Consider the following 15,308-nt stretch of genomic DNA (forward strand, 5'->3'; position numbering starts at 1 on the left):
CATCAAGATTGGGAGAATAGGAAAATGGGGAAATATTATTCAAAGGGTACAAATATTCAGGGCAGGATGAATAAGGTCTGGAGGGCTACTGTACAGCGTGGTGACTACAGTTAATGAAACTGTATTGTAGACGTGAAATTTGCTGAGAGAGTTGATCTGAAGTGTTCTCACCACACGTACACAAAGGATAATTATGTGAGGTGATGGATATGTTAATTAGCTTGACGGTAGTAATCTTTTCACAGTGCATACATATATCAAAATATCACATCATACACCTTAAACACATAAAACTTATTTGGCAAGTGTACCTTAGTAAAGCTGGAAAAAAAAAAGGGAATAAAGAAAAGAGAGATAAAGAAAAGAGAATAAAGATAAAACTTAAAAGTGTCAGTTTTAAAAACGAGTTTTTCACACATAATAAGCAAACTAGTAACTGCTAGTTATCTCATCATCACCAGCATTTTATCTATTTGTTTGTTATTTTTAGTTTGTATAAATTTGTTATTTATTTGTTATTTTTAGTTTCAAGTTTGTATTTAAATTCCAGTTGGTTAACATATAGTGTAATCTTAGTTGCAAGAGTACACTTCAGTGATTCATCACTTACATATTACACCCAATGCTCATCAAAACAAGTACCCTCCTTAATGCCGTCACCCATCTGAACCATGCCCCCATTCAACTCCCCTCCAGCAACCCTCACTTTGCTCTCTATAAGGAGTCTGTTCATCAGTCGAGGGACATGTGGGTTCTTTCCACAATTTGGCTATTATTGATAATGCTGCTTTAAGCATCGGGGTGCATGTATCCCTTCAAATCCATATGTTTGCATCCTTTGGGTAAATACCTAGTAGTGCAATTGCTAGATCATTGGGTAATCCTATTTTTAACTTTTTGAGGAACCTCCATACTGTGTTCCAGAGCAGCTGCACCAGTTTGCATTCCCACAAATAGTGTAAATGTGTTCCCCTTTCTCTGCATCCTCACCAACATCTGTTGTTACCTGTGCTGTTAATTTGAGCCATTCTGACACGTGTGTCGTGATACCTCATTGAAGTTTGTTTTCTTTCATTTTGTTTTTAAGTAGGTTCCACACCCAGCATGAAACGCAATATGGAGCTTGAACTCACCACGATATCAAGAGCTGAGCTGAGATCAAGGATCAGATTTTTTTCTCTGTGCAGTCATCACAGAGCCTGCTCTGGATCCTATGCCCCTGTCTCTGCCCCACCCCCACAAGATGTCTCTCTTTCTCTCTCTCAAAATAAATGAATAATCTTAAAAAAGTTAAAAGAAAGAAATGCTCGTTCTAAATCTCAACCATGGATGCTCTGCGATGCACAGGTATACAGCTTCCAAGTGGCCTTTCCCACAACAGCTCACTTCGGCCGTTGCCATTGTTTCAAGTTCAGACCCTTTCCAACTCACTCCCATGGCTTACTTTAATAAAAACCAAAACAAAACAAAGAAAACAAAAGATACCTCACCACAGTTGCCCCAACCTATTTCTACTAAACCTAAAATATATCTGCACCTTCCCTCCTACCCACCTCCTCATTTCCCAACTCAAACCACATTCTCTCCCCTGAAGCTAACCTCTATATCCAGCTCCTATTTCCATTCCCCCCTCCATCTGCTAAGCTTTTCTGCACCAAGGTCCTCTAGGTTAAGGTCTAAGAGGTTCACAGACCACAAAGAGGCAATTAAAATACCAGAGCTAGGAGGTCCTCAAAGTGGTTTGCCCAGGTCTGGCACTTAACTCATACCTGAGGGAACAGTCAGCATCCTCTTCCCAGATATCAATCACCTAAGCCTTTTCAAGTATGGTGGGAGTTCAAATGGCAAAGTTAGAGAGGAGGGAAACAAGCAGAGATCATGTGGTACTTTCAAGGACTCGCAGCATCCAGGTTAGTCGGTGACTAAAGACTGCCAAGTCATCATCCCCTAAGAGGCACTGAGCATCTGTTAAGCAATAAACATGTCAGAGGGCCTACCTAGAGACAAGTTCACAGTCTGTTGATCCAGCCAACACAAAGAGTTAAGTTTGAAGCGGGGGACTTTCCCATGGCCTCCCAAAACACTAAGCCACTTCTCCTTTTACAAGTGATTAAACTGAGTCAATGAGAGCTTAAGTAATTTCCTCAAAGACTCCCAGCCAAGGCACACAAAGTGGAGATTCTACAGCACATGGTCATGTCATCATCTGCTAACATCCATACATTCATGTCCCCTCGAAATCCATATGTTGGAATCCTAATGCCTGATGTGATGGTATTAGCAGGTGGGGCCTCTGGAAGGTGATTAGGTCACGAGCCCCTCATGAATGGGATTAGTGCTCTTATAAAAGAGATGCCACAGAGACCCCTTGCTCCTTCTACCAAGTGAGGACACAGCCAGAAGGTGTTTGGCTATGAATCAGGAAGATGGCCCTCATAGGACTCAACGATGCTGGGGCCTTGATCTTAGACTTTCCAGCCTCCAGAGCCATAAGAAATAAATTTCTGTGGTCTATTTTGTTAGAGCAACCCAAATGGACTTAGACACCACCCGAACAGATGTTGACAAGTTTAACAAGATGATATGAAGAATGTTAATGTGAAATATAGAATTATAATAAACACACTGACCTCAATTTCAAGGTTTTTTTTAACTTTTTATTTTTGAGAGAGAGACACAGACAGACAGACTGAGCATGAACAGGGGAGGGGCAGAGAGAGAGGGAGACACAGAATCTGAAGCATGCTCCAGGCCCAGCACAGAACCCAACTCAGTGATCCAACACACAAACCACGAGATCATGACCTGAGCCAAGGTCAAACGCTCAACTGGCTGAACCACCCAGGTGCCCCATTTACAGTTTTCAAAAAATATAAATTATAGTATGTATCTCCACAACTGTTGTGAGTATTTGTGGCTTACCATGAGCCCTTGTCAAAAGATTTTAATGTCACTGAAAACTCAATGAGAATCTCTTGGCTTAGCTTAGCTGCATATGACAAGGTCCACAGGAGGGTTGTGATAGAGCCAGTCAGATCACACCTATAGAACAGAGTGTCCTGAATGTTCAAATAAGACACAATGGGGAAGACATAGTAGGCAAGCCAAGGGCTTCATGACAAAATATACTTACCGCTGAACTCATTCTTTCTTAGTAGTGCACCAACAACCCAGCCCACTTAACTAAAGCAGCTCTAGAATCAATCTCTGGTGACAGAATCATAGGAAAGTACAACACAAATACCACACAAATGGACACCAAAATGATCTCGCAGATCTCACAAAGATGCAGTACCTCACGAAGCCTATTAAATGGACAAAGAATCTGGCAGTTCAGCCATAATAATGACCCAATAGATGCTCAAAAAAAGAATGGTAGGAAGAAAAATGACCGAGAGAAGCTAAAAGAGGGCAATGAAAGTAGAGGGTTCATTACTAGAGCAACTAATTCTGGAAACAGGCAAATCAGAACCCTAGAAGTGCTCTGCTGATGACCATAAAAATGCCCAGATTCTTCTAGTGTCTTTGGAATAGTTGTTTTGCTTTGTTTTCAAGACATGGCTTTGTTCCCTCCAAGGGCTGATTTGAATTGCAGAAATCTCATCCAAGGTGCAGTTGTGGAGGATCTGAAGGGAAGGATGAGGTGTGCCTGGAACCCCGCTCACCTCCTGCTGTGAACTCTCAGCTAGGTCTAAATGGGAAGGTGGGATGGTATCCTTTTGACCTGCCCTTGCCTCAATCCTGGGATCCTTGTGCGCCTCCCCCATGAGGCCACGAGGGGCGCCGTGGTCCAGCTCTCAGAAACCACAGTGTAGAAGCAGGCACCCAGATGTTCAGTGCGTGGAAATTTTTCAGGCAGATGTCATCAGGAATGCCCAGGACTTCCTGACTTTTGGTCACCCTTCCCCCAACATTGGCCTAAGGCCTGTCGTGCCCAGGCCTGAGGGGGAAGCGTCGGGGGGCAGATGGCCATGAATGTTGCACTCTCCAGGATCTGATCAAACAGGGAGAAAGATTAGTGGTTCTCTTGCTGGTGGAAAGTTTTCCCTCATCTTCCCCTCAGGCTGACACAGCCTTTCCTGTGCTGGCCTGTGTAAAAGAAGACTTCAAGGTGGAGCCAAGCAAACCTAGATTAGCAGAGTACCTGTGCCTGTCCAAATGGAGCTGGTGGCCGTGAGCAGATACACCTGCGCTGGAACAGACTGTCTTCTCCCTCAGGCCGCGGTGCCATTGGCCTGTGCATGTTCTTCCCACTTGAGTTTTCGTTTGCGAGATTACCTCCACTAAGCACACTCTGGCTATCTGCAAAGAGCTCCTTATCTGCTTGGCGACCTCACCCTTCACGGACTTTGAGGTCCTCTTCTGCTGTGCTGGCTTGGCATCTATGTAAGAGCCTCCAGGCCTTCAAACCTAGAGGCTGCACTGAATCTTTGCTTCTATAAATTATTATTATTATTATTATTATTATTATTATTTACTATTGCTGGAAGTGTCTCATCTGCTGCTCCCACAAAAGGAAGGTTTTGGCCCTCAAAAAAGTGGAGTGGGAGAGGGGCTCTCATCCCCAGCTTCTTTTCCTCCCACAGGAACACCCTCTATAATTCCATACACCCAACATGCCCTGATTCTGGAGATTCTTTACTTTTCATCTGTGTCTCCCCAGGACTAATCCCAGTTCTCCCAACAGCAGTCAAATACGTGTCTTATGGCTCTGGAGAGTCAGAAGCACAGAAATCTCCCAAGAGAAAAGGAAGAGCATGCCATGTGGGGTCAAGGAGTCACCCTGCAGAATCTGGATCTAGATTTCCCCAGTCATTCTAGGTTAATATTGAGGTCAAACTTGTTCAAAAGAAAATCGAAAAAGATCTTTGGTCTAGGTCATTTCTACATGTAATAAATTGTGCTATGAAATCATCAACCACGTGACAAGTCACACGTCAATCACACCTGGCTGGCTCCATTGGTAAAGCATGTGACTCTTGATCTTGGGGTCAGTGAGTTCAAGCCCCACATTGGGCATAGAGCTAACTTAAAAAAAGTAAATTCAAAGATCATTCTTCACAAGGGGGAAGTGGATTATGAGTGCCAGTTCTGGAATATAGACAAAACTGAGTTAGATTCTGGAAATGCCCAGATAGGATAAGATGCTGAGGCCGATGACTGAGTGACACCCACATTAGTCAGCTTGGGCTGCCTTCACAGAATACCACATACTGCATGGATTTAAGAGACAGGTGTTTTCTTTCAGTTCTGGAGGCTGGAAATCTAAGATCAAGACTGGAAGTTCTCAGCAATTCATGTTTGAGTGAGAGCTCTATTCCTGTCCTCACAGAGGGCCCTCTTCACCCTGTGGTCTCATATGTCCTTTTCTGGGTGCTTGTGCTTGGGTGGGAGGTGGGGAACTCAAGCTCACTGTTTCAGGGACATGAAACCTATTAGATCAAGGGCCCCATGCCCCTAACTTCATTTAACCTTATATCTTCTGTAAAGGCCTTTTCTGCAAATACAGTCACACTGGGCACTAGAGTTCAACGTATGAATTTTTAACAGGACACAGTCAGTCCATACACACTCCTCCAGCCGTGTGCCCCCATCAAAACTGCTTGCAGCACACAGCTCTGATCCCTGAGAACCTTCAAAGCACTGGATCCTCAGATTCCTCTCACCACAGATTTTCTCCTTCTCTCTCCCCAATTCAAATGCCTCAACACTGGCACGTGCACAGTCTTTCTTTGTCTTTTCCCTTTCATTCAGTTATGTTCTGGTAAGTGTATACATGTAATATGGAAATATTTTTAAAAATGACAAGCTCTCCTCATAATTTCTGCAGCAGCAAGCACAGAGCTGAATGTATTGCTTCCTTCAGGAAGGACAAGCCCTGTCAGTCACTCACGGTCTCTCTGAACCGGCCACACTGCTGATCATAGGTAGAATTTTTGGGAAGTGTGGAGTTCTGGAAATGGTGAATGTCGGGGACATAAATGAGTTGGTGTCAGCTGCTGACATGTTGGCACTCAAAAGCAGTAGACTGAAGTGTGGTAACGTGCTGATTTACAGGAATGAGGAGATTGCATTGATTGACATGCTTTAGAAATGTGTTCACTGATGGGGGTAGCTATGGTAGAGTAGAGTTTCCCACAAATGTCCAAATGCTCACCCCATGAATTTGGGAATATGCTACTATACACGGCAATAGAGACGTTGTAAATGTGATTAGATTAAGGAACTTGATCTGAGGAGATTAGCCTGGAGGGGCCAATGTAATCACAAGGGTCCATGCAAGTGAAAGAGGAAGAGTCAGTGTCAAGATAACATGTTTTGAGAGTAACCGATCAGCCACGGCCGGCTTTGGAGATGGAACGGGCTCTGAGCTGACAATGTGGGCATCTTCTAGAAGCTGGAAGGGACAACAAACAGATTCTTCCATGGAGCCTCCAGAAAGAAACACAGCCCTGCTGCCATGTTGAATTTAGTGCAGTGAGACTCATTGTGGACTTTTCATGTTCAGACCATAAGAATGAGTTGGTGTAGTTTGAAGAAACTAAGTTTGTGGTAATCTGTTACAACAGGAATAGGAGGCTCCTAGGGTGGTCATTGACGGATATAGATGATTGAAAATGAACTGAGTCCCTGAGAACTTTCCCAGGCTTTGGGCATTTCAGTGCAGTCTGTGTCATCCTGCCCCTGAATTCACAGCCGCTCTTCCCTGTTGACTAATAACGCTTGATAAAGGGGGAAATCTCCTGAGATCTAAGGTCATATCTCAGAACACGTGTGTCCAAAGCTCACCAGATCTTGAGTCACATCTTACGGGAAATTGGCAGCAGGAGGAATTCCCTGGTCTTGCTTGGTACCTGCAAGGCACACCGCCAGGGCTGGGGCATTTTTGGATGGGGACTGCTGCGACATCCAGGGTTGTACAAAAGCCAACAGACACCATAAGCAATTCACACGAAGGGCCTCGCTCATACTTTCTGCCGCTCCCAGCCTTTAAGTACACTAGAGCTAAACACGGACCAATAAAGTAAGAACAAATGGACCAGAGGCCCATTTGTCACACTGAACTACAAGACAGAGAAACCTGAGGGCAGGAGGGGAAGGGAGAAACAACGTGCACAGAAAGTGGCTTCTGTGATCACACAAAGAGGCTACCTGAGAGCTGTCCCAGACATTGGACATTTGAGCACAGTCTGTGTCTATCCTGAGTCCATGAAACGAAACCACAGTTCCCTGTTCACAAGTATCCCATGATCTAGGGGCTATTCTCGTGTGATATAACGCCAAATCTTGCAAGATCTCACTGTGACTCTCAGGAGATCTCGGGCCAAATCTCACAGGAACTCAACAGGAGTGGGAACTCCATAGCCAAGTCTGCTTTGTGCATGGCAGGGACATTCATGGATTGGGGACACCTAGGAGCAACTGGGGTCCCACAAGTGTCTTCAAACTCCAGCATCAAAATGCCATAAAGTGTCTCACTAGTAGTCCCCATCCCTCCCAGCATTCTAGGAGCAGTGGGGGTAACAAGGACCACTGACCTAGGAAAAAATGGCTGTGAGAAGAAAAGCTAGGAAAAAACAAACAAACAACAACAACAACAACAAGATAAAAGGGGCCATCCAGGTGTCTGAGGCTGCATGATCCTCATACATTCTTTTGGCTTGCATTCTTTGGCATGCATTCTTTTGGCTTCTATAATCTTGTTTGCCTCCTGCCTCCACCAACAATCCATGTAGCACCACTGACAAGGACCCCTCTATTTTTCCACTGTCTCTCAACTGCCTAGCATCAGAGCCAGATAAGGAGGCGAATGCCAAGGTATGGGGCTCAGCCTTTGGAGGTGACTCCACTGGGGCGTCATGGGTGCACAATAAACAGTATTTTCTGATTCCCCAAGTTCTGTGGCTTGTCTCTTTCTGGGCAGAGTATTTGCTGTAACAGTTGGACTTCATATTGCTCATGCTAAACTAGAGGTGATACAAAGAGGAGGTCAGAAGGTACAGGGAGAAAGAAAGTGGATAGGAGCCACCTCTTCTGAACACACAGGCAGCCTGCCATTGCATCTCCCAGGATGCAGGAACTTCAGGGTATTCTGTGTCTCTCCTGCCGCCAGAGAACACAGCCACCTTGTCCCTGTTGACAAGTCTCCCGTGATCTAGGGGTAGATCTCATGAGATCTATGGCCAAATTTGGCAAGATCTTTTCCAACCTCCTGGGAACTTGGCAGGAGCAGGAACTAAGTAGCATAACCTCTTTCGTGCAGGATAAAATAGTAGAGTTGTGATATACCTGGATTGGGGACACCTTGGAAAACCTGTGGTCCCACAATAGACCCTGTCATGTCACCAGCACCAAGACACGAGGGGTTGTGTTCATATTTCCTGTCTGTCTCAGCATCCTAGATGTGGTGGGTGAAACACCTGGCCACAGAAACAGGGGCTGCTGGACCAGACTAGCCCGTTATTCCCAGTAAACTAGAGGCGCAAGACACAGGAGAGAAGGAGGAGTGGGGTGAAGCACAGTGCACAGAAATTGACTCCTGTGAACACAGAAAAAGTATCCCTGAGCGCTTTCCTAGTCCATGGACACTTAGTGCAGTCTGTGTCTGTCCTGACTCAAAAAGATGCAGCCACCTCTGCTCTGTTGACAAATCTTACGAGATCTCCAGGCCAAATCTCACGAGATGTCAGGCCGAATATAGCCAGAAGGGGGCAGGCAGGAGAACTCCTTAGTGTAGTCACTTTTGTGCAGTGTAAATAGGCAGGTTAGGACTCTCCTGGTTTGTGGACTGCTACCAACACCCAGGGTCCCACAAACAACCCAAGGCCACCACCAAAAGGATATGAGGCCCCTGGCTCATACTTTCCAACTCATCCAGCATTCTAAGAGCAGTGGGGGTAACAACCACCACTAAAATATCGAAGACTTGGCCTGGTGGCCCTTTATTTCTGTGAAGCTAGAGGGGATTGAAACAGGAGGTGAGGAGGTGTGGGGGAAAGGAAAGTGCACCGGACCTGGCTCCTCTGAACACTCAATAAGCCCTCATTGATTCTCCCGGGCTGTGGAACCTTCAGGGAAGTCTGTGTTTCTTCTAATCTCAAAGCAAATGGCCAGCTCTGTCCTGTTGAAAGATGTCATGAGATCTAGGGACAAATCTCATGAGATCTTAGGTCAAATCTGTAGAGATCTTGGGCCAAATCTCACAGGAAGTTGCGGCAGCCAGAACTTCCTTACCTAGCCCAGTTTGTGCAGGGGAATTAGGGAGGGTTGTAATATTCCTGGACTGGGGACACCTAGGAAAACATGGGCTCCCACAATAGCCCCCTCCATGTCACCCGCACCAAGATACAAGGGGGTTCCTTCGAACTTCCTCTGTTTCTCAGCATTCTCACTACCGAGAGATCATGACCTCAGCAGAAACAGAGTGGGGTGCTTAAGTGTAAGTGAACATAGATATATGTAATTCTTTCAATTTAACTGCCTAACTGGGCTGGAGTTTCAATATTTACACTATACTTACAGTCATGTGGTTTATAAGAGTTTTCGTACTTGAAAACAATCTTAAGAGGCACTTAATTGATTTCTCAACCACCAATCATTTAATTCATACTGTCATATTTCTTAATGTAGTTTCTTTAATTTTTTTTAATGTTTATTTATTTTTGAGACAGAGGGAGACAAAGCGTGAGTGGGGGAGGGGCAGAGAGAGAGGGAGACACAGAATCGGAAACAGGCTCCAGGCTCTGAGCTGTCAGCACAGAGCCCAATGCGGGGCTTGAACCCACGAACCATGGGATCATGATCTGAGCCGAAGTCGGACGCTCAACCCACTGAGCCACCCAGGTCGCCCCGATACTGTCATATATCTTAATACTCTATGTCTGTAAGCTCACTAATAATTATTTTTAACTTATTATTTTACTAATTCTTCTATTTAAAAGTCAGTGATCATTCACTTCTTAAAATATTCATATATATTCATAAAACATCATATTCATTAATATGTATAAATCACACACAAACACACACATAGATTTTTTAAACCTATAACCGGTTTAATCCAAGGCCCTCAAACCACGTTGCTTCTCCTCCTTGGGGGAAGTGTGTGCACACTGTGGTGTATATATCTGCAATGAATTCACACGGGTCTGAGGACAAGTGAAAGCAAGCAGACATGGCTTTGAGGACTCCTGCCTGCATGCAGGGCACTGTCTTTACAGAGCCACACGTCAGAGATGGAGGAGAAGGTGAATGATGAGAGCCCCTGCTCTACTTCCCTGAAGGACAGGAGGAAGCCCCATGCCATCAGCAGGATGCCCCACTGGCTCAGGGTGAGTGAAGGTACCAGGGAAACCCAACACGCACAGCCCAGAGGCAGTGCAAAGAATCCCAGGGCACAGAAAACACACTGATACTCCCCTGGTTTCTCTCATAGACTCCTGATCCCAGATGAACCTGGAACCCCATGTGCTCCTCAAACTTGCCCTCGTGGCCCAGCCCCTGCCATGGCCAGATGCAACGTCACTCTCCACTTATTTGTAGGAATATCAGAAAACGGGTGTGAAACCATTTCACATCACATTCTGTCTAGAATATATTGCCATTGTCGTACATGTTTCCTCAACGACTGTTCCCAGGTGTCCCGGTTCGCCTGACCATCCTTCCACAACCTCCCCACACCTGACACATGTTCATGATGAGCAGGGAGATTTTTACCCAAAGGACATGGGACTCACTGTATTATGTCTACTGCTCTGCACTTTGGTTGCCAAGCAACACGTCCCTAGGGCCCTCCAGATCAGGAGCAAGGACCTTACTACCTAGACAACATTCTGGAAATGAGACCACTTACCTCACCCATTCAGCCCTTCACAAATGCGGGACTGTTACATGATTCCCTTCTGTTGCCATGTCACAGTGCTGCACTGAACATCCTACATGTCCTATTATCCTGATCCAACCTCTGCCAGGTAATGTCCCTGTCTTCTGATCCCTAGAATGGACTGTGGTGTTAGAAATCACAAAGACAATGCTGTTAATGCAGGGAGGTGCTGTCCATACTCATCTAACAATCTGACCTCAGATCCTAACTTATTCAGTCATTCCCCACCTCAAATTCTCACGTGAATGCCAAGATCCTTTCTCCTACTGTGTGCACCAGGTCTCACTCTTTCGACAAGTCACTGAGGGCTGGAGGGTTTGGTCTGCATTCTGGACCCCAACCCTCCTGATGTCCATGGTGCTGTGTCTGACTTTGTGTCCCTCCTCTGTTCTATCTCGGGGTAAAAAGGCCACACCCGTGAATGAGAATGAGAACTGTGTGGAGTGGACCATCAATGCAGGCCTGCTGAAGCAGTGAGTGGAGCACCTGGTGCCCGCCTTCCTGTGGAGAGACCCCACCTGCTTCTTCACATTCTTGGGCACGTACAGAGCTTTTGCTACCACCCAACAGGTCCTGGAACTATTGTTTATGAGGTGAGCACCCTGCCCTTCACAGCCTAGTGTGATTCAGCCCCTTAAAGCTTTGAGTCTAAGGAAAGTCACCAGGCCTCCCTGAGTCTCAGTTTGTTCCTCTGATCAGAGCAGAATAACTACAGGTACTCAGTGGGGGCACTGCTGGGAAAGTGACCCTGGCCCTGTGGAAAGGTCTGCTGGACGGGCTGTGTGTCTGCTGGGTGATCTTTGTCCTCTTCCCCATGATCAAGTATCTGCCTCATCCCTCACTGTCACCAGGTGTTGAGTTGGGCTCTTTTCCCATTTGAAAAGGAATTGTGAGGGTCAATCTGTGTGTCTGAGTCCTGGGTCAAACTAATCAAGGATGCCCAGGATGAGCAGGAGGCCCAGACCCACACCAATATGTGTGATGGAGCTGATTGGGGCCCTATCGTTCATCAAACATACAGGAAGCCCCACTAGGTGCAGGCACTTCTGTAGGAGCTGACTGGGATCCAAAGCACAGAGCAGACAGCACCCTCCCCTCCAGAGCTCCATTCTTTTTCTTTTTTTTTTTTTTAAATTTTTTTTTAACATTTTATTTTTATTTTTGAGACAGAGAGAGACAGAGCACGAACTGGGGAGGGTCAGAGAGAGAGGGAAACACAGAATCTGAAACAGGCTCCAGGCTCTGAGCGGTCAGCACAGAGCCCGACGCGGGGCTCGAACTCACGGACCACGAGATCATGACCTGAGCCGAAGTCGGAGGCTTAACCAGCTGAGCCACCCAGGTGCCCCTCCAGAGCTCCATTCTAGTCAGCAGTCAGTGACTCTGGATATGACAAGAGGTAGTATCCACAGGACAGCTGATATGATGCCCTTCTGGCCTCCTCCAGATATGGCTGCTTCCTTCCTGAGACTGAGGAAGATGGTGGACCCCGGGAGCAGGAGAAAATGTGAGTAGGCTGAGCTCATGCTGGAGGGCCTTCATTCTCCAAGAGGGCAGTGCTGAGACTGTGCGTGGGAGGGGCTTCAGGACCCAGCATCCCACACATCTGAGAGTCCTGTGAGAGGGCAAAGCTCTGAGGGCTTCTCCCTGGAAGCAAGGAAAGGCGTCTTGTCCTGTGGGTTAGAGGATAAGCTGTGGGCACAATGAGACAGCAGAGGGCAACAGACGACAGATTCAGCCCTTTCGAGAGTCCAACCCCATCCCTTCCCACTCACAGGCTTGCCTCCACCCCCATCAGAGGACCCAGAATAAAGGTTTTGGGGATCATCACGCTCACCACCTTGTGGAACTTCGACAGTGTGTGCTTAGCAAGGGTTCAGGAGACACAGTGAGGGCTCAAGGACCACATATCACCCACACTATGGGAGACCAGTGTCAGTGGGAGGACACCCACATGTGCACTAATAAGTGAATGAGGCAGCATAGAGGCACAGGTCATCACGTGAGGAGGTTTCAAGCAAGCCCAGGTAAGAGACAGAGTGCCTTTGTCCCGTATGTGTTCAGATTTTCATGGAGCACTAGTGTATGCAGTGAAGGCACTGACTCATCCTGACACCACCCCTCCACTCATGCATGGAGTTGAATTCTAGTGACAGGTAGGCAGAGGACACACCAGGGAGTATGTCTGGCTTCCCCAAGAAGGACAGAGATGACCACATCATTGGTTAAGGGTTTTCCGTCAAATAGAATTTTCACAGTCCCTCTTCAGTGACCAGGACTCTCTTAGGTGGGACTGCCAAATCACAGGTGGACACGGCATAGAACCACCCTCTGTACATCCATGAGCAGGAGGCATAGAGGAGGCTAGGTCCCACAGGCCTGTCTTGAAACATTAGTGCAGGAGGAACACCCCATGTTGATTGTTCTGGCTACTTTTGTATCCCCAGGGCCATCTCCTCCATTCTGGGCACCTGGCTGGACCACTACCCTGAGGACTTTTTCCAGCCCCCAGATTTCATCAGCCTGCAGATACTGCAGGCATATATAGGGGTCCACATGCCAGGCTCCGAGCTGCAGCGCCGTGACCGCCTTCTCTACTCATCACGGAGAAACCATGAGCCCAATGAGCCAGAATCTCTGGGTGAGGAGGACTCTGGGTGGGAGATGTGGGCATGTGGATGGGACAAGGTATGCCACACAAAGCACGTTTCCTGAGACTGCGGGTGGGCTAGGAGTTGTGAGTAGTCTCAGATCACTGTTCCATTAGCCTGCCATCTGGGAGATTTCCTCCTGGTGGGTTCTTTGACTCAGATGACAATGTCTGCGGGAGAGGTTTCCTTTATTAGGAAAGGCCATGGAAAGGCAATCACGGTGATGACACTTTGTATTCTTGAAGCTATGGCACCAGCTCCAGAGCAAGATCCAGACGTCACTCAGGAGCTAGCCCCCGCTATCTCTGTGGTGCCCACTGCAGCTTCGCAGCCCAGGCTGCCTGCAGCCACCACTCATCCTGGATCTCAGCAATTAGAAGAATTGGTGACCCTCCCTGCAGAGTCACCACCAGTGCAGGTGGTAGTCCCAGCTCTGATTCACTGTCAGGAGCTGGAAGAGACACCTGCCCCTTTGGTGGACCCAGACCTTGAGCAGCCTCCAGCCCCAGCTGGCGGGGTCACAGAAGGGCTGGAGCAACCACCTGTGGCAGCTGAGCAACCAGCCTCGGCTCCCGAGCAGTGGCGCATGTTGGCTGCAGCCCCAAAGGATGCCCTGATCCTGTCATTGCGTTCTTTGTAATTTTTGTGGTTTGTATAGAGATATTTACTGTCCTTATGTATTGTTTTGTAAATAAAACATAAATTAACTTCAAAAGAATTTACTCTGATCCTTTCAAATTACAAATTCAACTGTCATTACGTACATTCACAGGATTTTGCACCCGTGACCACTATGTACTCCTAGAACGTTTCCATCACAGAGACACATGTACTACTAATCACCCACGGCTCATTCCCTCACCCCAGTCTCTGCAACCACTGATATCGGTTTCTGCTGCTTTAGCTCCTCTAAAATTTTCAGGTGTATGCAAAAATACAACATGGCCTGTTGTGTCTGGCTACATAACATGAGAGTGATTAATAATTGGTTAAATATTCAATGAAACTAAGATTTTTATGACAGAGGAATATTCCCCAAGAACAAAGATTATGTGACGCTCCTCCTTGAAATATCTTCATTACCTGGCATGGGGACCCTTTGAGGTTTGACACAAGACCAGAAACCAGAAGAGAAATGTCTGGACCAGAGCGATACCTTGACAATGTTTCATTTTCCTGGACCGGCCATGTTGATATTGGTCTAATGTGCATATTATAAAAATACCTAAATGAAATATTCAATATTCCATTTATGCTAATCTATTAGGCAATAAAGTACAAAGATCTTAAAGGTTTTCTGCAGGTGACGTTTATGTAGTAAACTAAAGATTAAAATAATGAGGACAGGCACCAAGGTGGCTCAATCGTGAGTTTCTGAGTTGAATTTGGCTCAGGTCATGATCTCATGGTTCTCAAGATCAAGTCCCAAGTCAGGCTCTGCAATGACAGCTTGAAGCCCTGGTCAGGATTCTCCTTCTTGCTCTTTCCAAATAAATAAATATGAAAATAAATAAACAAATAAATAAATAAATACAAATAAATGCGGAGAAAAATTTATATTCTTCGAAGAAATAATCGCCCATAAGACATGGTGTCATCTTCCCAGTCCTTTTGCTTTGAGTGCAGCAGGTGTCTGTGTTTCTATGAGTGGTGTGACAGGTTGGGCATGGAAGGATCCAGGATTATGATCTTGTAGTACGTGATGTCCCCACAGTGGATAGGCACAGTCCTGTCCCCTTCTGCATTCTCAGTGGCCACACATCATCATCTACTCT

At 46.4% G+C, this 15,308-nt stretch overlaps 1 protein-coding gene across 1 annotated transcript; it reads left to right on the top strand.

The window, feature by feature from the left end:
• The first annotated feature begins 10,133 nt into the window (after positions 1-10,133).
• Positions 10,134-14,191, top strand: LOC132674929 (uncharacterized). The gene is made up of 5 exons (XM_078443066.1): positions 10,134-10,331; positions 11,291-11,475; positions 12,330-12,389; positions 13,330-13,523; positions 13,779-14,191. The coding sequence occupies exons 2-5, from the start codon at positions 11,471-11,473 to the stop codon at positions 14,171-14,173; spliced, it is 654 nt and encodes a 217-aa protein (XP_078299192.1). The 5' UTR covers positions 10,134-10,331; positions 11,291-11,470; the 3' UTR covers positions 14,174-14,191.
• Positions 14,192-15,308: the final 1,117 nt, after the last annotated feature.

This window comes from Panthera onca, chromosome A1 (genome assembly GCF_046562875.1).
Source record: "Panthera onca isolate mPanOnc1 chromosome A1, mPanOnc1 haplotype 2, whole genome shotgun sequence".
NCBI lineage: Eukaryota > Metazoa > Chordata > Mammalia > Carnivora > Felidae > Panthera > Panthera onca.

Coding starts and splice junctions, on each gene's coding strand:
- LOC132674929 (XM_078443066.1), top strand. Junction 12,390..13,329: donor CCCCGGGAGCAGGAGAAAAT/GTGAGTAGGCTG, acceptor TTGTATCCCCAG/GGCCATCTCCTCCATTCTGG. Junction 13,524..13,778: donor CAATGAGCCAGAATCTCTGG/GTGAGGAGGACT, acceptor GTATTCTTGAAG/CTATGGCACCAGCTCCAGAG.